A 22,453-nucleotide genomic window follows, 5' to 3' on the forward strand; every position below is an offset into this window, starting at 1 on the left:
GCAATTATAACACACAAACCCCGTCTTTCTACTATCAAAACAACAGGCTATAACAATTACACTGAATCACTGGAAACCAATTTGCCGAGCCTGCTATCATAAGATTGGAATGTACGGGTAACTACCAAAACAAAGGAAATTCCTGAGTAAATAAGGGATGTTAAAAATATTTAATGCACTGAACACAGGCGCCTTAGCAACAGGTGTGGTTTTATGAGTTAACTAGTTAATTAACGTCATAGCACACTCAGGGCGATAAGTAAGAACGCTAGGCAGGCATGTTCACCAGTTAGTTCGGCTACCATGGCTAAATGCGGCGCATTCGATGACTGTGAAAACGAGTCGATTATTTGGGCATGTTGGCAGCTGACGAAGACCGCATGTCTTTAATGAAAAACAGTGACTAAGATGCCATTAGCATGGACGTTATGAGAGAAAGATTCCATCGGCAAGGGACATCCGGAGCAGCTCCGTCGTGGCGTCTGTGGACTGGCTGCAGACGCAACGTCAAATAAACGAGAAAGCCCTTACCAACTGATCACTATCATGAATCTACAGCCGGAGCTGTCAGTTTTACCGGGATCGTTCACACAGAGGGATATGATGGTGAAGCGACAGGCAATAAACCCAATTATTACACCTCAAAATGTATGATTATAAGCCAAGACATACAATAATCAAAGGCAACGGTTCGATGAACAGTGAAGACAGTGTCAGCCGTATGTCACTATTCATGATCATTCACATGTATTATTCACGAGCACTCAACACAACTACATACCTGAGCTAAGATTCTGGTTTTTCCACTGCAGTCGCCAAAACATCAAATGAAAGGACCTACATTAGGAACGGATGTTTTAGCATACCTCCAAGAAAGTTCCACACACTTGTAGAATCCGCGTCAAAGCGCACTAAAACAGTTTTGGAGGACAGGTGATCACTTTATGATTGTATTTCCTTCATTTTGGCGGTTACCCGTATAATCCATTCCCTAAAAACCGGGCATGGAAAACTGTTTCGTTAAGTGGATGTATGCAGACGCACCTCCAGTAATCAAATATGGCACCTCAAGGCGTGAAGTTAACGAAGTGAACAGTACATTTGGTTTTATCGGCGCGGTTGCTATAATTTAATTATTATACAAGAGCGGTTCCAACCGGTTGGGTCAGTCTGCGTTGGACTAGTTTGTTGCCTACTGCAGAAACAGTCAGTCTGCCAGTCTGCATCCAAACAATGCGGTGAAACGTCGGTTCAACGGGTTTCTGCCCAGTATTATACTTTTCTTACTCTAAACGCGACGGACATTCTCACAGCGAATACACGATCTGGCAGTGGGCCAGCCATCCATCTGCAAACTTAAGAGTGAAACCGTGTCCGTTAGGTCGAGACGATAATGACAAAAATTGTACGATTAGAACCTGAATTATGCCTTAATAATTACGGCGTAATGCGTCCATATAACCTAGAAAGCAAGTTAAAGCTTGAACTGAGAGCTGGGTACAGGCAGTCCTTGTTCTCCTTGTCTTTTCCTCTTCAGGCAACAGAACACACATGTGCACTACTACGAGACGTACAGCCCAGGCGAGACGATTTCGAACAATCTTAGACAAATATATGACCGAGATTGCACAAGATCTGATAAGATTCCCCTCTCCACCACTTTATCGAATGTGTGTCAGGTGTGGACAGCCGTCTGCTTTCGATAAAATTTCATGTGATCAGCTCTCCTTCACAGTTGTTGAACTGGTAGCTTGTGTTAGGAGCCACTAAGCCAATTAACCATAATTCTAGATCCATCCGGTTACTCAACTCATACGGTATATTAATTTTCAATGATGTCGACATAAACCAACGCAAAATCAAAACCGATCTTCATCTGTCAGCTGAATTCGGACGTGGTTCCTTACCACAATGCGCCAGCAATATGCGAACATATGACTAGCCAGCGAGCTAGCTTTCAATTTAAAGCTGAGAGTATAGAGTCCAAAAACATTACCTTAGGTTCGTAAGGGACAGCTAACAAACTTGAAACAAAGCTAGGTTTTTCCTGTGGTTGAACAAGTCTTTAAAATTCAGACCAAACAGTTTACCACACGTTAATCAAGGTGCGCCCAAACAAAGTGTTTCGTTCTGCTAGTGATACAGATCATGCTAGCTAACTCACTGAGATGTGACAAACTCTCCAATAACGTAAAATACAGCTACGGTTCTGTATAGTCTATGACGACTATATATCACATTAACCATTGTATTTACCTGTAGTCTTTTCTCATACGTCCCATGTGTCTTGGGATTGGTACACAGAGATAGTCCAAACCTCCATGGTTCCACTGTGTCAATGAAACCTCAAATCGGTACTTTACCACACAACAGAATGAGATGTTCAGGCAAAGTGCGTAAGCACTCTATTGCCCCCCATTCGCTTTCCGTAGTTTTCAAGCGCGCGCGCTAGAGTGGATGATGGTCAGTGTAGTTTTTTTAGACTTTCCAGACCCATCCAGATGCTGCGCGGTCTTTGTAGTGCAAGTCAAAATGTATAATAATAATGAAAATTCAGCCTTGTTTCAAAATATGTTCATGTTTTATTCTTCCAATTACAACATTCCTCAAAACAAACAAACAAAAAAAACATTTGTGGTGACAGGAATGTAATATTAAGAAGAAAGAATATACCGTTACGCTTATTAAATGAATAATTAAGCACAGTTTTCATCTTTAAACGGTTCAAAATAGTCCAATTTCCACATGATTCATACTGTGATGGTTTTCCGATGAGCTTGGGCATACTAATACAGCTTCAGTTCAAGTGAAGGAACAAAAACAGAAATATTAAAAAAAAAAAAAAAAAAAAAACACCACAACCACATTAACCATGACTGGTTTGTCTGCAAGTCCTCTACAATGCGTATGTCCATTCATGTTTTAAAGCACAGGTCTTGGTTGTTGTGTGAGGAGCAGTCCGAAACGTTTCTTTATCGTCACTCGGTGCCGAGAGAACTTGTCGTCAGGGGAAAAGCGAGCCGGGTGTGCCGAACTGGTGGGCTGGCCGTTAGGGTCCGCTTTCTACTCGGCAAAGATTGGGGAGGGGAAAAAGTAGGTTAAGGCCACTCCAATACAAATCTTATGACTTCACTTTGTATTTATTACAACTGTTACGGTCATTTTCACAAAATGTCAGTTCGTTCCAGGTAACTGAACTCAGAATGTATGCTTACTGGTGCAAAATGAATACAAATGTATTGATGCCTTTGGGGCTTTAATTTGGTTACCCTGGCTTAATCAAAACAGATGTAGCTTTCCTCTGTTTGGTAATGCCTACATTTTAATTTAACAAAATGGCACTAACTTAGGTTTGAAATGACACCGTGGATCTATTTTAAGAGTCAGTCCTTGCATTAACAGTGAAAACAATATAATTCTAATTTCAAACGGCAACACCGCAATTGGTCGGCGTATCAACCCACTGGCAGGGTCAACCACACTGAAATCAGGAACTGCTGGTAGCACTGGAGTGCGTGTGTTTACTACACGTGTACAGCAAGAAGCTTCTCAACTGATTAATCTACTACTTGACTGTTGAAAAATACAAAAAAAAATCGATATGACTGAAAGCCATCTGAATAATTATCAAGCAAGGCCTTGACAACAGATGTAGAACTACAGCGCTCAGCCTGTGTTTGCTTTACATAAACTCACTAATCAGTCAGGCTATTTTATCACTGCAACGGCGCTGTTAAATAGCCTTAAAGTTAAACCAGTTAAGCAAACAGTTGAGTGGGCGAAAACCTCACTCAGAAGAGACCGTTAAAAGGTTAATTGACTTACTTTAAGAGTGTACACTCTGTCGCCATTCTCGTTGAGGTAATACTGCAAGAACATGGTTGCTAATTCACACAAGTTATTCCGCCTTCAGCGTCAGTTAATTATATGTTGCTTAACCGGATCACTTTAGCAGGCTTAAATAATCCAAATATATACTACAGAAGCAACGTGATGTCGATTTATGTTCCGTTTCAAACTTTAATCTCTTCGTAGCCACACGTGTGCTTGGAATGTCGGACCAGCGATCAAGTTTAGCGGATATCCGGTCATTAGTTCGCAAGGTAACTGGGAAATTGAGTTTATTCTTAGCGTAGACTTTCGGAGGAAAAATGTCGCCCTCTGGTGTCTTTTAAAATTAGTCCACTGTTAGCAAATAAACTTGAAATCCATATATTTCTGTCATTTCGTTTATACCGTGTTGTTTTTGTGCTCGTGATTTCGCTTCCGGGTGTTATACGAAATTTGGAATGTTTATGCCATGTTTCTTTTCAAATATACGACTTGTTGCTTATTTGTTCATTGATTTAATTCCCTGAACTAACCTTGAGGAGGGTCTATGAAAATTGATGCAATCGTCGCGAAAGAGGTGAGAGCGGCGACATAGGTGTGTGTTCGTAGTGTAAAAGTCCTTGGTTGGAACATCGTGCACCTGAAATAGTATTTGAAATAGTAGCTAGTTTCAAACAAAACGTAAAAAATGTCGCGCGTTCATCACTCCACGTACACTGAAGGCATTATTCGCAATACTTTGAGATGTTTTCTTTTTTGTTTATGACAACCAGTACCCCGAACGGTGTGATAGCCTAGTAGTTTATAACTGTATCATTGACAATGAAGTGCGTAATCTTAGTTATTTTACCGAACAAATGACCGATTCACAGTTCACCGCTCATTTGCATTTCACCACGTAGTACACATTTTCTCACTTCATTGTAACTATAAACATTTAATTTCCCTTGCAGACAGACGAAGCCCCACTGAAACAAACTCTCCATTGAAGAAACACATATATTGATTAAACATCTCAGATTACACTGATTCATCTTTGCAGTTGTGGTGAAACCAAAGCAAACAGTTCTTCCTCATCTACTTCTTCAGTTAGGGTAATTGAACAGACAGGGATGGAGCCGCAGTGTGGTTTGTATGAGTGGTTAATGGAGAATCCTGGTTTAGCTCAGACTCAGTTTGGAATATCTGAACAGCCACAGGAGTCTGATCTCAGGTCTGTACCTGCAGCTCATTTGCCAGCTCTCGACATCCCTACAATGAGTGTGGGAAGTGGTCCAGGATCAGGATTAAAGAAGAGGATGGTTGGAAATGAGGGGTCTCTCCTTGTCCAATCCCAGCACAAACCACTTGGCGCTACTCCGAGTCAACTGGATTCAGCTACCCTCCAATATCAGCTGCGTTCCACAACAGCAAATCCACCAATTCTCCTGGTGCAAAATCTCCCTTCAATGAACTGTCTGTCACTCAGACCTCATCTTGGTGTGAACTGTGAACAGCAAAACCTAGCACTCGGTGGACAGGCCTTTCCACCAGTCAAACAAGTCACTCCCCCAGGATTTACATTAATCCCGACGCTCACTGGAAACGGCATCCCAGCAAGCATTCCAGTGCTCGCCCCCCACCCCAACGTACTAACTAGAGACAATAATTTACTACCGGTCCCTGCTGACGTGAGCCCGGCGAAATTTCAACTGGGTTCAAACGGCACCGCGCCAGTACCTCATCTAGGTCCGGGCTTTCAGCCGCCGAATCTTCAGCAGCATGCTTACACCCCCGTGACAGACCAGAATGTTCCGTGTGTGGGTCCTCAGACACAAGCCTGCTCTGGTCAGGCCTTCCCTGGGGGCGTGTATGAAAAATATAGGAACTGGCAGAACTACAAGAGAGTGGCTCGATCCTTCTACCCCAGCAGCCCAGACACGGAGGCCTTAGCCTGTTTCTTCATGTAAGTGACCTCATATGACAGGTGCTCGACGATCACTGTGTCCTTCCTCTATAACGGCTCTATGGCCGAGGATTTGCCTCGTTCCTTTTGGACGCAGTAGGGGAGTTTGTGGATTCTAACATTTCCGTTCATAGTTGAGGACAATGGTAAAAAAAAAAACAAAGCAGTAGACTTTAAAATGATCCAGACAGCTGGCTTGTACTCTGCTATTGTTCTCCACTTAGGACTCCACTTAGTTATTGGAACCTAGAACCTCAGCTATCATAGCCAGCGTAGTGCGTCAAGCCCTCTTGGAAAGATTTGTTTGCAGATGAGAGTAGGAATGTGGAGAAGATAAGATAAACCTCTCTAATAAGTAAATAACGAGAGATATGCATTTCTGTTCTGCTGTTCCCAAAATAAAGTGAAAGAAAGATCCTCATAGTTATGCAGATTGCAAAAAAGCTTTGTAATGCTATGTATTCTGGAGAGAGCCGTTGAAGTTGTATTGTTTTGTACTGATGTGCATATGTGCATATGGTTAGTGTCATACATGAAAAAAAAAAGTTGTCGTGTGTGAAACATATATAGTTCTTCTGGCTACGTATATGTATTAGGTGGCAATACTACAGATACATTTCACATAGGTGGTCTGTTTTCTTTACACTAACTCTCTCTCTCTCTCTTTCCCTCTCTCTCTCTCTCTCTGTCCTCAGTCCAGTGCTGCGCTCTCTCTTTCTCCAGTCCCCGTACATCTCTTTCTCTAAGGGGGTGAACTTGGCGGTGGCAGAGTGGAAGAAACTCTCCAACTTTGAGCGTATGGACTATTACAGCATGGCCAACAAGTGAGTGCCAGCACGTCCCAGAGGGAAAGTTAGTCATTTAGAGTGAGAGGATGTCTGGAGCCCCCTCCTCTCCCCATAGACTGTCAGGGTTGCTAGGTTACTGGATACTTATTCCTTCCTTCTGTCTTAATTTGAATATTCATGAAGGAGGAAGATGCACAGCTTAGAGGGTGTCAGCACAGAGGACTGTTAGTGCTAACTCTACAGTGCAGTGGTGATTAATTAATTGTCAGGGGAGCTGTACTGTTCTTAGAGACACATGTTGCTTAATTATGAACCTCCTCCTGTGGTAATGAGGGTGACCTGCTAATGAAATTGTTTGTCATTTTACTAATGACTTTACTTTGCTAATGACTGTAAAATGTATTTTTCTAATCTGCAGCATAAAATATGTCTTTTTTTTCTTTCTTTTTTTTGCTAGTTAAGGGACAGTGCACAAGTTCTTTTTTTCAGGTTCTTAACCATTGGTACCATCTGTAAATTCTCACCCTTGTTTTATAGGACGTCTGTGTTTATTGAATTCTCTTTCTCTTGTCACTTCTTTGTGTCTTTGTTGACTCGGTGTGTCTCTGAATCGTCAGGTTTATGGAGTTTCAGCAGGAGGAACAGACAGCCCTGAAGGCCGGAGAAGACTTAGGAACGCCACAGAAATCCACCACCGATGTTTGTGCGCAAATCAGTCCACGGTCCGTCGAGTTCCAAGGTCAGAAGAGACAGAATTAAATTGTAAACCACGTAAACATCTTTCATCTTCTTCATCTCTCAGACTAAGGGAGATTCCTTTTTTTTTTTACATGATAAAAAAAAAAATCCAATTACCTGTATGTGAGTTTGTCTAAAAGAGTCAAATGCTACTCTTTACTCTGTGTTCATTAGTCACAGTGTCCTTGATTCGGTCTGAAAGCATTGAACGAAATTCAGAACAGTGTACAGCCAAAGGGCACGCCAAGAAGAGTTAGGCCTGGATGTTACAGCGAAGTCATCTCTCTTTTCGTCTCTCGTTTTCCTCGAAGGCTACGTTCTAAAGCAAAGGCCTCAGACGGGCAGGCGGGGCCGAGGCAGAGCTCAGAGAGGCAGAGGCTGCTTTAGAGCGGCCGGCAGCGCGCGCACAGAAAAAACGCAGCTGCAAGACCTGGAGGAGAGGGCACTGAGAGAGTACACTGAGGTCATGGAGGCTTTAGAGTCAAAGGTCAGGGAGAGATCTCTGGAGGTCTCTGAACCAGAGGAAGAGGAAGAGGAAGGGAAAGAGGAAGGGTCGTTCACGCAGTATTTGAATGAGCTGTGTAGCCAGAGGGAGTTTGTCACTAAGGTACTGAAATCATTCATTTTGGGCTCCCTTGAATTACACAGCAGCGGAAATTTCACAACGTGGTAGAGTTGATGTGATTTTACAGTTTGGTAGTATAACGTGATCGTGCAGTATGAGGTGATATTTCACTGCAGTACAGCATTAGTGACGTCTCTTTTATTTGATCTCCCCCTCTCTCTCTCTCTCTGTGTCTCTCTCTCTCCCTCTCTATGTCTCTCCCTCTCTCTGTCTTTCTTTCTCTGTCTCTCCCTCTCCCTCTCTCTCTCTCTCTATGTCTCTCCCTCTCTCCCTCTCCCTCTCTTCCTCTGTCTCTCTCTCTCTCTCTCTCTCTCTGTCTCTCTTCCTCTGTCTCTCTCTCTCTCTGTCTCTCTTCCTCTGTCTCTCTCTCTCCCTCTCTCTGTCTCTCCCTCTCTCTGTCTCTCTCTCTGTCTGTCTTCCTCTCTCTGTCTCTCTCTCTGTCTGTCTTCCTCTCTCTCTCTCTCTCTCTCTCTGTCTCTCTTCCTCTGTCTCTCTCTCTCTCTCTCTCTGTCTCTCTCTCTCTCTGTCTCTCTCTCTGTCTGTCTCTCTCTCTCTGTCTCTCTCTCTCTCTCTGTCTCTCTCTCTTCCTCTGTCTCTCTCTCTGTCTCTCTCTCTCTGTCTCTCTCTCTCTGTCTGTCTCTCTCTCTCTCTCTGTCTCTCTCTCTCTGTCTCTCTCTCTCTGTCTGTCTCTCTGTCTGTCTCTCTCTCTCTGTCTCTCTCTCTTCCTCTGTCTCTCTCTCTGTCTGTCTCTGTCTCTCTGTCTGTCTGTCTCTGTCTCTCTGTCTGTCTCTCTCTCTGTCTCTCTGTCTCTCTCTCTGTCTGTTTCTCTCTCTCTCTGTCTCTCTCTCTGTCTGTCTCTCTCTCTCTCTGTCTCTCTCTGTCTCTCTCTCTCTGTCTGTCTCTCTCTCTCTCTCTGTCTGTCTGTCTCTCATTCAGGTCGTCACAGAGATAGATTTAGAGTATTTATCTTCCCTTCTTTCATCAGATCCATCTGCTCCTGACGTATTATCACAGAGAGAGACACAGCAGGTGAAGCAGTTTGTTTGTTTGTTTGTTTGTTTGTTTGTTTTCCCATAAAAATCACTATATACCATATGTATGTATGTGCCTTTGGTTATAATGTGATCTTACCATCTTTTCTTCTGCTGTCTCTCTCTCTATTTTGGAGAAAGTTGCACATGTGTATGTGTGTGAGAGAAACGTACCTGTACTCTCTTTCATGTTTACGTCCTCACATCAAGAGAGACTCTGTGCCTCTGTCTATAACTCTGTCTTTTCTCTCTCTCTCTCTCTCTCTCTCTCTCTCTAGGAGACTGCACCAAGTCCTTCAGATGTCAGTGCTGAACCACAGGCCTGTCCATCCAGGGCTCAAACTACAACAGTCCCAGTATCTGCTGAATCTCCAGAGGTACAGAGTGTATCCCAAAGCAATGAGGGCCAGGCAGGCCCATCTGCCCAGTCAGCTTTCCCGCCTGTGTCGGAAAGCAACTTTTTTTTAGTGGCATCCTCTCACCAGCCTACCTCAATCACATCAACTCACACAAACTCTCAGAGTGCTGTTCCTACAGGACCACAAGAACCTCCCCCAGAAAGTTTCCGTGTCGTTCCTCCTCAGGCGACTGTCATACACACACTGCCCTCACAAGTTGGTATTCTGGATCAATACAGTGCATACCCTCCGATACAGAAGAACTACATTCCCCAGAATTCATTTCAGATATTGCCTACGCAACCTTTACAGTTACCACCAATGCCTACTGCGGCTGGAAACTTCAGTTACCACAATGCCTCTCAGAACCTGTGTATCATTTCCGAGAGTAACGTCATTCCCACTGTCCCATCGCTAGATGCTTCCAAAAAACACAATTCCCAGAATACATTTCAGGCATCTCTGCCACTTAGTCAGTTGCCTCATGCTAAAAGTGGTTTGCAGAATGCAAAATATTTTGTTATTCCAGTTGAAGATCACTCATCCTCAAATCTGATAACATTAAATCAAACAGTTAATTATGCACAGCCATGTTTTCCATCTCAGATGTCGAACCACAATACCCAGTCTGCATCTTTCCAGCAGGCCTGCTCCTCAAACAGGTCGGTTCCACAGGGGGTCAGAAACGGTGCCGTCGATTGCCGTCTTTGGGAAAATTCCCAAAATTCAGCAAGTTTCTCTTCACCAGAGAAGCCAGTTGTCCGCGGCACAGTTTTTCCGAGAGTTTCAAGGAATCTTCAAGAATCCTTCCCTAATATTACAGGCAAGACAACGAAGCAGTTAGAGATGCAGTCATTAACAGTTGTGCTGGACTCCGGCTTCCAGAATAATCTGCCTTCTGCCTCTTCCTCTTCATTTGTAGTCTCCAACACAGAACAAAACTACAAAACCTATATACCACCAGTGTTTGCCTCCATTATACCTATACCAGGTACATCTGTAGACTCCTCAGACCTTCAGATCATCACTGGTGACAAAGAAGCTCAGCTGAGCTCGACAGAGAATGCTGGAGAAGAAAACAAACAAGGTCGTTCTGAAAACATTTCCCTGAGTGCAACAGACTGTTCACCACAAGAGGAGACACATGGTGACATTGTCCACCAGGCATTCATTGGTGCGCTAAGTCCTCAGCTCCAGAATGAACCGGTTTTTATAGACCCTTGTCTGTCTGTAAGCCTTAACGACCAGCAAGCACTTCGGTCTGACCAACAAAACTATACATCCCGTGACACATCTGTGTTAACTGTGAATGTTCCCCTACCATGTACCACCTCTGACTTCTCAGCTCTTGAGAGTCTAGATGTTTATCAAGACGCTTTGATTGAAAATGCTGTAGAGGAGAGCCAAAAACCCTTTGAAAACTCCAGGTGGCATGAGGCATCAGATGGCACCTCACAGGAGAAGTCAGTTGGTGCAGTGGACTCGTGGCTGGACTTTGTCCCTGACTTGGAGCATAAACATCATTTTGTAGAGCAGCCTGGTTCTTCGCACACTGATATCAGCAATCAGCAGTCAACACAGTTAGACCAAGAAAACCACATATTCCATAAACCACCAGTCTCAACAACCATTACACTTGCACCACTCTCCTTAGTGGAATCCTTAGCTTTTGAGAGCACTACCGCTGTCAGTGAAGACCACTTGAGCCTGATGAAAAACAGAGAAGAGGTGAAGAAACATGAGGATCCAAGTGAGAGAGAGAAGGGGACAGACAGTGTGCTTCAGGACACAGAGGAAGATGCTGCAATGGCCAAGGAGACAGAGGACGCTGTCTCTCACATTCTGGAAAACAGGGATGTTATAGAAGAGGTTTCTGTAGACCTGGAGATGTTCCCTATTGTGGATGCGCATGGAGAAGATGGAAATGACTCCGCCAAGGGGCAGGACTGGGAACCGCAACTGTTGAAAAATGTGCCCAAAGAGAAGATTTCTGTGACTGAGACACACTCCTTTCCTTCTCCGTTGTCAGATTCCAGTCTGGAAGCATTCATTGCTTTTGGATTGACAAGAACCTTCAGTCCTCTCAGTCCACTGTCCACTGAGGGGGGCGAAGAGACTTTCCTCGCCGAGGTAGAAGAGGAGGAATTTCCAAGCCCTGACAAAGATCCCAGATCTTCTCCACCTAGTCTTGCTTACCTGTCTCTCCAAGCTCTGAAGTGTTCCAGGACTATCAAAGAGAGGCAAAAGGAGGAGGGGATTCCCAGCCCCTTGAACTGGTCGCCTCAATACCCCTGTCCATTTGAGTTCTCCCATCCATCCTGTGAGCTGGAAATGGATCAGTCCAGTAAAGATGGCACTGAAACAGATCTGGTGCCCATGCAGACCTCCTTTATTGCAGTCTCTGCATCCAAACCAAATAGCTCAGTACATTTCGATAACCATCTGAGAGGGTGGTCCATGGATGTTCCGATAACTGAACAAACGTTAGAGGCTATAGAGCCAGAACCACTCAGTCCCACAAACAAGAGGGAACCTCCAGAGCAAGCAACCAACAAGTTCAGTGATCCACGAAGCAACATGAAACATTCTGGAGAGACTGAGAGTGGAGCAGTGGCAATTGAAGAGGCCACAACTGATGCGTGCATGGAAGTTTCCGGACTTGAAGGGCAAGCAGTGTCCAAGACTACTCATACATCTGAAGGTTTGACCTCAGATGACACCGGTTCAATCAATTTGTATGACAGAGCTGACAACATGAACCTGGACGCCAACTATGCTGTGGTCATTGATAGTGATGTCATTCAGAAGTCTCCGACCACAGAAGTTTTGAAGAGCACTGTTGAAACCGAAGGATCCCCCAGTGTAGGGTCCCCAGACCTTATTGCTGAGCCGTCCTGGTGCAATGTCACTGACAAGATGGTCGACACTTGCAAACGCCCACCAGAGGCCTTGCTTTCACGTGATGAGGACATAATAACCGATGAACTCATAAAAGCGGTAGAGAATGAACAGAGCGTGACCTGGTCAGATCCCCAAGACCAGTTTCACTATTCTCCACAAGTACAGGACTGTGAGCGAGCAGGACTATTGAAACAGATCCATCATGTCTCTTATTCTGACAGAGAACCTCAGGTTCACAGTCAGTTTTCAGTTCAGAAATATGAAGACCAGGCCCATACATCCTCTGCTTATCCAGAATACACTGCTCTAAATCCAAATATTTTGGCTTCTGAGGGCACAGTTGCTGTGGAGATGCCAGTTGAGTTAATATCACCTACGCTGCCACATATAGCAGAATCAGCACCGGAGAGCTCAGTGGAGGAGGCGTGCTCCAGGTTGGAGCAGACGTGGAACCAACATTTGGAGAGCACGATGACGGACAGCGCTGAGGATCAGTCATCATCCTCTGGGCTGATCTTGCCTGGCTCTGATTGGATGGACTCTTCCCTTGTGCTGGAGAAGCACCTGCCTTCATTGTCTGTCAGTTTGGACATAACCAGTTTGTGGGAGCTTGAAGCCAACAACACCAAGGAGTCTGATGACAACGTGGCTGCCAATGCGCTGCTCTCTCTGGGGGAGGTATCAGTTGAATTGCCCTTGGCTTCTGTAGTGGAGTCAGAGGTTGACATGTGGACAGGGTGTACTGAAGAGGAGCATGGGACAGAGAGAAGGGTGTCAGAGACAGACACAGAGGAGGATAGTGACAGGAATGTGGATAGCGAGGACACATCGACAAGCCAGGACACAGAAATGGAAGAGACTGCAGGAACAAACAGTCAGACAGGGGCAGCAAACACAGACACTGTGACAAATACACTCCACATGGTAGACACAGAAAAGTCTAGAACCTCAGCGACACTCAGTGGAACAACATCAGAACAGAGAATGAGAGAAAGAGATACAGTTGCAAGCAGAAGTGACAGAAGAGGACTAATTGGAAAGAGAGAGTCTAAAATGTTTGAACCTCCCAAACAAGAAAGGAAAAAAACTGATCCGCTAAAGAGCGGTGGAAGTCATGAACAAAAAACAAAGGCTGCAGAAAAGGAAGGGTCCCTCGTAGGAAGGGATGGAACGAAAGCCTTTGAGACCGAGAGAAATAAGGGAGAGGAGGGAACCAACAGACCAACGAGAAAGAGAGCAGCCAGGGAAGTGAATGAAGAGATAGAGGCTGAAAACCAAGTGACCCAAAGAGAGGTGCAGAAAAACCGTGATGCTCACACAGACAGACAGAAGGGGAAGAGAACTACGAGGAGCGGTCGAGCAGAAAGAATAAACGTACCAACGGCTAAAGAAAAGGAAGAGCGACGACCAGAGGCTGGGAAAAGACGGGTAGAGGAAGAGACAGCTAGCGGTATCGCGACAGAGGCCAAGGGAAATGGAAACGCCGATAAACGCGTAACGCGCGGCGTGCAAACAAGATGCGGCATCAGGACCTTGAGGAAAAAGGAAGGAGAGAGAGAACACATGGAGAAAAGAAGAGCAACGGAGAGAGAGAGAACTAGCCCCGAGTGCAGGGAGACCAGGGATTACACTGTGCGGCTGGGACCTGGATGTGAGACGAGAAACGGCAGAGCGCGGAAAGAACCAGAACGGTCAGACGCTGAGAAAAGGGAGAGGGAGACCACAAAACTGCTAGCCGGCTGCGGACAGACGGCGAACGATACCGAGACTGACAGAGACCGGCCGAGGAGCCGAAGATCGGTCAGAACCATGAGGAGAGATCGTGTCCCGACTGTGGGAGGGGGTAGAAAAACCACTGCAGGGAGGGTCAATATTTCGGGAAAGGGGAGCAACGCTGAGCCGAGGAAGACCAAGAGGAGACCAGAGACGCACGAAGATGACATCGTGAAAGGGGAGCAGGAAGACACAGAGAGATTTTCAGTGGATGGAGAGAATGGAAGTGAAGAGAGAGAAATGAATGATGGATTCAAGAGCAGTTCTGTAAATGCAGGTCAGTCACTCTCTCCTCTACCAGGGCTGAAAGAGGGAGAGACTGGTGAGAAGAAAATCAACAGCAAAGAGAGCTGGAGGACAGAGAAGAGAAATATCAAAAAGAGAAGGGTTGAGAGTGAAACTAGCTCCCCCAAAAAACAAAGGTTAACCGAGAAGACAAACAAACAAACAAGACAACAACAACAACAACAACAGGGTAAAAGAAGTGATGTTAAAACAAAAGACAGAGGTAATGAAAGAGAAGGAGAGAGAGAAGGAACAGTAACGCAGAGAACAAGATGGAGTCACCGAGTCTGGAAAAGGCAGAGGAAAAGATTAAAAAAAAATTGACAACAGGAATGCACTGAAGAGAGAGCATGCATCAAAAAGAGCTCATCCATTAAAGTTTATTTACAAGTTTAATATATTAAAATGTGGCATAGTAGTATTCTGTTGACAAATCTTTGGTATATTCTTTAAAAATGACAAAAATACAAAAATGTCCCTTCATTTAACATGTGAAAATTCATATTTAAAGCATCAACGTTCTTTCAGTGACATACATCCAAACCCACATTCACAGTGTCTTCTCAAACATTTGTTTCACAATAGATAAAAATGATCAATACAGAAACACACACACACACACACACACACACACACACACACACACAAAGACTTAAATAATTTTCATCTTAAGGCTTTGGTATCAAGGTTTGTAAACTGTTGATGTATACAGTAAAAAAGACACACACACACACACACACACACACACTAGATAACACTTTCTCTCTTTACACCTTCACTTACATTAATACATACACATGCAGTAATAAGGCAATCTTTGATAAAAACATGTAGTTTGGCATACGTGATTTATACAGTTCTTTAACTGTCGTAGTGTCAAGAGTCCAGCTGCCAGCAGTCCACTGTAGAATTCCCATAATTCCTCCGATCAGATTCTCCAACAAGTTGTAATTCCGCCCATGAAGCAGTCGGTCAGTCAGCCATCTTGGATACTCCATTTGAAATTCCATTGGATTCCCCAATGCTTCTGCCATTGAAAATTCCATTTGATTCCCCAATGCTTCTGCCATTGAAAATTCCATTGGCTGACCCATTTGGCTTCCCATTGGACGTGCCATTGGATATGCCATGTTCGGTTCGGTTTTGTGTCTTCCCATTGGCTGTGGAGAGTGTCTCCGTTTTAAGTCCCTCCTCCTCAGACTGAAGGTATTCAGAGATGACTCTACTGTAGGTGGGGTGAGTTGTCAATAACTCTTTCAAAGCAGCTGGACAGAGAGAGAGAGAGAGAGAGAGAGAGAGAGAGAGAGAGAGAGAGATTAATGTTATACTCAAACTAAACAATGACATTACATTCAACATCAGTTCCAGCGCTGTGTTAACATGGACCCAATTCAAGAATTACAAAACAGGGGGGGTGGGGTGGGGGGTGTCATAGATTTGTTTACCGGACGTGTTGACTTCTGCTGTGCTACTGTAAACAGTAATCTCAGATAGTCACTTAGATAACAAAAAAAGAAGAATGCTTGCTTTCATCCTCTGGACGAGCAGACTGACACTGTCTTTATCTGTTTGGCTGTGTTCCAAAACCCTTACAAAAAAAAAAAAAAAAAGCTTCCTCTCCCTTTTTCCACCCAGTCATGGTACACCGCTCTCAGAAGCCTTGGAGTCAGAGGGCTCTCAGCTCTGCCTGTGGTTCTCACACCTAATGAGTCTGAGTCATACTCAAAATCACTGCTTTCGTAACCCAGGACTTCGCCTTAGCCTGCGTGACCGTGGAAGAGAAACTGCTGCTGTCAGACAAGCTGTTCTGAGGCGGATTCATTTCAGAACTTGTTTCTCAAAGCGTTTATTTTTAAACCGCCCTCCCCATAACCGCCTCGAGAAAAATTCAAGCCGTTAACCATTTCGTGCCTGGTGTGTGAATTTCATCTCTGTTCAATAAGTAACCCTGTCTATGTTCCTGACTCAATGTAGTGGTCCTTGTAGTGGTCCTTACCCTCTGAGGGCTGCCCCCTGGTGGTCAACTCTGCATACATCTCTGCCGTGTTGTACTGGGGGACTCCGATTAGCGCTCCCATCAGGTCGGACAGGTCCTCTGCGCTCAAAACACCATCGCTGTCACTGTCGTATAGCTGCAGGGTCAAACAGTTGCGTAATGACAAATAGTTCTGTCGTCTGTCATTCACTGCATTGCTCAGGTTGTAACACCTGTTGACAAGTGAGCTTAAGATTTTCCGTGACTCTGAGGGATAGATGTGTTTGTACGACATACCAGAGGGGGGTTGGTATGGAGTTGTGCAATCACAGAATGACAAGGCAGGCACACACGCACGCACACACAGAAGGGTACTCACGGTAAACGCAGTGTGAAGGAGAGATTCCAGACTCCTGAGCCCACTGACTGCAGACACACTCAGACAAATCTGCCTCAGATCCACTTTATCATCCTACCAAACCAGTACACACACGCACACACACACACACACACACAGAGTTTATTTAAAAGTGCATCTAAGTTCTGCTCCTTGGTGCTAAACAGACAAACACATCAGAACCAATAAATATTCTTGCCAAAACAATAGACCTCACATCACTCTCTATAAGGTCTGCACATTGTAGCACAGCATTTCATTACATACAGAGGTGGAAAAGTAAAAGTAGACACACTCTTGCCAAGTACTCTAAATAGAGTTAAACTGACAACTGTTTTTATAAACTGTAAGTGACTATTTCAATCTTACTTAAATAGTATTCAGGAGGGATATTTTAACTCTTCTTAGAGTAATTTTTTTTACTACTTCTACTTTTACTTTTGCCACCTCTGATTACATACTTGCAATACACAAACTCTCAGACTCAGGTTTAGAAACAGAAGACTCTTTCACAATCTGTGTGAGGATCTTAAAACTACATTTTTTTTTTTTAAGTTCAAGGATCGTTCCAGATCAAGAATTCAAAACTCAAACTGGTCGTTGTTACCTTGGAGTACAGAGCTGAAATCTCTTTGGCCGTCTCTCTGTTACTCAAACCGAGCAGGGTGGTCAGGTGGTCTGCTGTTACCATGGTTCCCTGGCTTGACTGACAGCTGTCGATCATGCTGTTGATCACAGTCTCTACTTGCGCAGTGCTGAGACTGGGAACAATGGAGAAGTGAGAGAGGAGCAGCAACAGTGAGAGAGTAAAAATAATATCAATATAAACACACACACACACACACACAAAAACACACACACACACACACACACACACAACACACGCACCACACACACACACACACAAACACACAAACACATGCACACACACTCGCAAACACACACTCACACGCACACACACGCACACACACACACGTTTACCCACCCATTATTGTTGAGCTTTTTGAGGGTCTCTCTTGCAGGAGACTCCAGAGGGAGAGAGAGGCCTCCCAGCTTATTGACAGGATAACGCCCCTCCATCACGTAATCTGTAGCAGGAACTCCCAGAGCTCTGAAACACAGGCAGGCGAGTGCACACACACACACACACACACAGGCACACACACAGGCACGCAATGTAATATAAATACAATCTACAAAGAGTGTTGCCTTTGAAAGTATCAAAGTTGTAAACAGTGGATTTTTATTTTTTATGACAACACACACACACAGGAGAAGTGTTTAAAAATTTTACACACTTGGCCATAAGTTTTTGAACGTTGTCGGCATAAAGTTCAGGATTTTCCTTCTCCTCCTCAGAGGGTGTGTACACGGGCAGGAACTGCAGCCAATCAGAGACAAGAGAACCTGTTTATTCGTGATCTGTCCATCATGAATCAGCATGGAAGCTCTCCCTCTCTCTCTCACACACACACACACAGGCAGAAAAAGAAAACATTGTCTTACCTCGACTGTGACGTTGGTGTAAAACTGAGAGGTGGTGTGCCACAAAGACTGAACCCTGCAACCAAATCAAACAAAACAATCTCGATCAACCTGTAAATGACAGAGCTGGATCAAATAAGAAGACGTCTGGGCCTTGCCCCAATACTTTAATATGTCTCCTCTACGCTGTGTCCTTTTGTAATCACGTTAATGAAATTCTAACACAACTGAGCCTGCTGAATCAATACCCAACATTCAGATATGGGACTACAGAATCTTCATCAAAATATGTATATACAGTAGAATAATTATATATATGTGTGTGTGTGTGTGTGTGTATGTATTTTCCTCTCTTGATTGGGAAAGAAAGGGACCTCAGAAGAGAGACATTGAAGAGAACTAGGACAGGGTTCAGGCCTTTAAACGCATTGGGTTGAGACTGCCAAGCGGCTAGTCTGATTGGTCACGCGCTGTTTATATTTTTAGAGCAGTAATTTCAGAATGTGAACATCGTCTTACAATAGTTCTTACTTATTCATTTATTTATAACAATACAGTTTAATACTTGAAGGAATGAAATGGGGGGGTGGGGGGTAAAAATCTCACCAGGTTGTTCCCTTCCATGTCCAGCGGACAGTGTCCTAAAAAAACATATAAAAAAGAGAGAGAGAGAGAGAGAGAGAGAGAGAGAGAGAGAGAGAGAGAGAGAGAGACAAAGTTGAAAACACAGTTGAGGGATTAATCTCATCAGTGTCTGAAACATTTACAGGAACTGGCCTGAATGAAACCATGTATACTCCGAACTTTCACAAAATTTGTCGTCATGGAGACACTGATTGTAAACCCCCCCCCCCCGACATCATTATCTCTAAGAGGAAAGAATGAAGTAATGGAATGGGCCTTTGTTTTGCTGTTATGTAAACACAGGGAACTATGTGCTCTAATGTTTTTTTGGTTTTTGTTTTAGCTTTGTACAAGGTCTCACCAGTTTGTTGGGGTAGTGTAGCAACACTGGTTGAACAGGGACACCTGCTAAAAATGCACCTGAGGAGGAAAAACACCAGGAGACAGAAAGAAAAGAATTCGCACGTTATTTTCATAGCGTTCGGGTGCCGTAATCCTCAACTCGTCCGGGGTCTTTCTGTTTCGTTCTTACCCGGCTTGAATTTGATGAGCGCTCTGCCGTTGGTGGTTGTGCCTTCTGGGAACATCAGCATCTGGCAAAAAAAAAGAGAGAGAGAGAAAGAAAGAAAGAGAGAGAGAGAAAGAAAGAAAGAGAGAGAGAGAGAGAGCGAAAATGGAAATTGTGTGTGTGTAACTAAGTGATAAGACTGTACACTCCTCAGGTCTTTTGCAGAGACAGACTCCGGGGGACTGCCCGATTGACGGCTGACTCACCTGGGGCCAGTATCCCTCGGACGTTAGCCTCTCTTTTATCTGAGCCACACACTTCTTCCTGGACTCTGGATCCTTTCTGTTCACCAGCACAGACTGGTTAAACTCCAGCAGTGCTGAGAGAGAGAGAGAGAGAGAGAGAGAGAGACACACACACACACATAAAATGGGGCAGGTTAGAAAATGAAGACACACAGAACAGCATGAGAAAGAGAGAAATATCGAGAGAACGGGAGATCACTTGAAAGTAATCTGTCCAAATAACCCAGTGTTATTGGTCTGGCTCTTCTTGGTTTGTTCCCTGAAAGGTCCCTCAGTCATTCAGAACCCCCCCCCCCCCAATCACAAACCATCTTTTTCTTTACGTACCCATTTATTCTCTGTCTTCCCTGTCACCTACTCTCCTACTCTTTCCCTCAGAATTACATCACTTATGGTTAATCTAACAACATTAAAAAAAACTGACAGACACTCTCTGTCTCACTCTCCCTCACACACACACACACCTCTACCCCTCCACCATCCATCAGTACAAATACCCATTGACACACACACACACACACACCCCTCTACCCCTCCATCAGTAAAAATACCCATTGACACACACACACACACACACACACCCCTCTACCCCTCCACCATCCATCAGTACAAATACCCATAGACACACACACACACACCTCCTATGACGGGCAGTTTGGTGTTTTCTGATCGGGAGACCACGGTGGCCAGACCAGCGGGACAAAGCACCAGCATGTCCAGAAACCCGCTATGTGGGGCCACGGCCAAAACGGGCGCCTCCGTTAGCCCCGCGCGACGTCCCTTCACCTTGATCCAGAGGAACCCCACGGAAAAGAAGACCGCCCGGCTGAGGAACAGGATCACGTGATGGAACAGCCAGTGACGCCACCCCTCCACCGGCTTCGCACGCTCTTCCTCGGACAAACCGGCCAATCGGAGCCGGGCTATCGGCCACATGATCAAGAAGAAGAGTGTGGCCAGCGTCACACGTACTGGAAATAAAACTGAGCCCAGAATGATACCCTGTGGATGGAACAGACATCAGTGTTAAAGTGATAAAGTGTGTCACATTTAATGTAGTTTTATCCCTGCGTCTTAACTGGGGCAGAATCGGAAGACAGCCCGTTCTCCAGAGGGCTATGGGTTTAAGTCCCAAACACAACAGATCTCTCCAAATGTGCCCTGGACCAAGGCAATCATCCCAAATATGGTTCTTTCAAATATGAGTAACCCCTGACGTACTTATATACAAGTTGCTCAACCTCACATGTCAGCTAGATGATTTAATGGATGCATTTAATCACTTCAAAACTGAAAGACCATCCACAGTGGGTCTGATGATTAATCTACTGGCGGATAGAATGAGACAAGAACATGGAGAATGAACTGTACGGTCTCAACACAGGAAGGCAATGAGTGCAAAAACGCCACAGTTCACTGAATCAAGCGTATTCATAGTAACGAGTCATCGTTCGAAAATTCGCAGAACTGATGCTCGCGAACAGACCCCGTACAGCACGCTCCTCACGCAACCTAGCTATATATAACTAACTTCAGTAAACAACGGGTAAAGAGGTTTGTAGTCTTAAATACACATATTCGTACAAGGCAGCTCAAAATTACAAAAAAAAAAAAAACCTTCGAGATTTCGTGGACCCTTACCCTAATCTTCTGAGCTGTTGTTACTTTCACCTCGTGTACAAAAGGATGTGGATACTCCTGAGTTGGGGAGTGACCGTGACACCTCTCCATGGTTACTGAAGAAACACTGATAGAATATACTCGAACAACTCTCTCCTGTAAATTATACAAAAGTACGATAGAAAAAGTGACGAAGTTCAATAGTGTGACGCCGAATTCGACAAATCTCCTGTTTCTATTTCTTTTCTTTTCCTTTTCTTCAGGTAGATACCTTCTAGAACTTGTCGGATATATATTCTGTGTCCGGTTTTGTCGCAGTTAAAGAAATCACCTTTGCTTAGACGTAAGTTAAAAGAGAATGTTTAAAAATCTGAATGACGATGAAAGTGGGAGGTGGAACAGGCTAAGAGTTTTTAAACTACCTTAAGTGAAACTAGCTAGTTTTTATCCACCCTCCACATGGTTTGGCGTATGGTTTCTTTGCTACGTCAGCGCCCATCCTTTTAAACACACTTTACCCGGCCCCCATAATGAAAATTACCAGGTCAACTACACGGTCAAGTTAGACAGGTTGTACGATTGAAACTAATTTGTACGCCGTTTAAGCGTTTTAAATTCATTGCGACACCTTTGATGGCTCAGTGACAACTGCCCGCGGCCACCAACGAAGAGCCCTCCGAAGTTAACTATCGATAGCCCACATGTCTTTTTCAGATTTACGTTTTCTCTTAGCGTCAGGTTTTGTCCAACAAGTTATGTAGTGTTACGCTGGTTACAGCAAATGACCGTCATTTGAGACTTTGTTTTGTTTTGTTTTTTTGTTTGTTTGGGGTTTTTTTACGTCAACCTCCCAGCTTTCCCTCCATCCCTTTCTTTCTTTGTTTCTTTTTTTTATGAGTTACATAACTGTTGTGTATTTTAAGGTTCATTCTCTCACTACTGGAGTACTTCTGCCTTTTTCTGTATTTCATTTTTCAAATTTTATCGACACTAAAATAGTTTCAGTTTAAAGCTCAGCGATAAAAGAGAGAGATTCGGTACTTAGTACGAGAAGAGATTTGGATGTTTGGAAACTTAAAATGGGAAACTTCACCTATTTTCTTGGTAAAGACCATTATGTAGAAACATCCGAGGAGATCAGCCGATGAGTTCATTGGCCTATACTGATTCATAGCCTTTTATTACAGCCCTAGCGTGGATATGTTTTCCTCATGTTAATTGACT

General features: G+C 44.3%; 2 protein-coding genes across 2 annotated transcripts; both read right to left on the bottom strand.

The window, feature by feature from the left end:
* Window positions 1-2,562: 2,562 nt before the first annotated feature.
* nop10 (NOP10 ribonucleoprotein homolog (yeast)) lies at window positions 2,563-4,065 on the bottom strand. The gene is made up of 2 exons (XM_030779744.1): window positions 3,826-4,065; window positions 2,563-3,063 (listed from the first exon to the last, which is right to left on the bottom strand). Exons 1-2 carry the CDS (start codon window positions 3,877-3,879, stop codon window positions 2,923-2,925), a joined length of 195 nt encoding a protein of 64 aa, XP_030635604.1. The 5' UTR covers window positions 3,880-4,065; the 3' UTR covers window positions 2,563-2,922.
* Window positions 4,066-15,287: 11,222 nt separating this feature from the next.
* lpcat4 (lysophosphatidylcholine acyltransferase 4) lies at window positions 15,288-21,340 on the bottom strand. Its single transcript, XM_030779446.1, has 13 exons — window positions 21,251-21,340; window positions 20,248-20,611; window positions 19,571-19,683; window positions 19,329-19,389; window positions 19,158-19,216; window positions 18,779-18,813; window positions 18,194-18,248; window positions 17,986-18,068; window positions 17,673-17,798; window positions 17,295-17,448; window positions 16,670-16,762; window positions 16,312-16,447; window positions 15,288-15,580 (listed from the first exon to the last, which is right to left on the bottom strand). Exons 1-13 carry the CDS (start codon window positions 21,338-21,340, stop codon window positions 15,288-15,290), a joined length of 1,662 nt encoding a protein of 553 aa, XP_030635306.1.
* Window positions 21,341-22,453: the final 1,113 nt, after the last annotated feature.

This window comes from Chanos chanos, chromosome 7 (assembly GCF_902362185.1).
Source record: "Chanos chanos chromosome 7, fChaCha1.1, whole genome shotgun sequence".
NCBI classification, from domain to species: Eukaryota; Metazoa; Chordata; class Actinopteri; order Gonorynchiformes; family Chanidae; genus Chanos; species Chanos chanos.

What these genes read in the sequence shown, in the direction of transcription:
- lpcat4 (XM_030779446.1), bottom strand. Translation starts at nt 21,340, where the DNA reads ATGGAGAGGTGTCACGGTCACTCCCCAACTCAGGAGTATCCACATCCT. An exon ending in CAAACTGCCCGTCATAGGAG is followed by an intron (nt 19,684 to 20,247) that starts GTGTGTGTGTGT and finishes TCTCTCTCTCAG; the next exon opens with CACTGCTGGAGTTTAACCAG. An exon ending in GTTCAAAAACTTATGGCCAA is followed by an intron (nt 17,799 to 17,985) that starts GTGTGTAAAATT and finishes CCTGTGTTTCAG; the next exon opens with AGCTCTGGGAGTTCCTGCTA.
- nop10 (XM_030779744.1), bottom strand. Translation starts at nt 3,879, where the DNA reads ATGTTCTTGCAGTATTACCTCAACGAGAATGGCGACAGAGTGTACACT. An exon ending in ACAGAGTGTACACTCTTAAA is followed by an intron (nt 3,064 to 3,825) that starts GTAAGTCAATTA and finishes TTTGCCGAGTAG; the next exon opens with AAAGCGGACCCTAACGGCCA.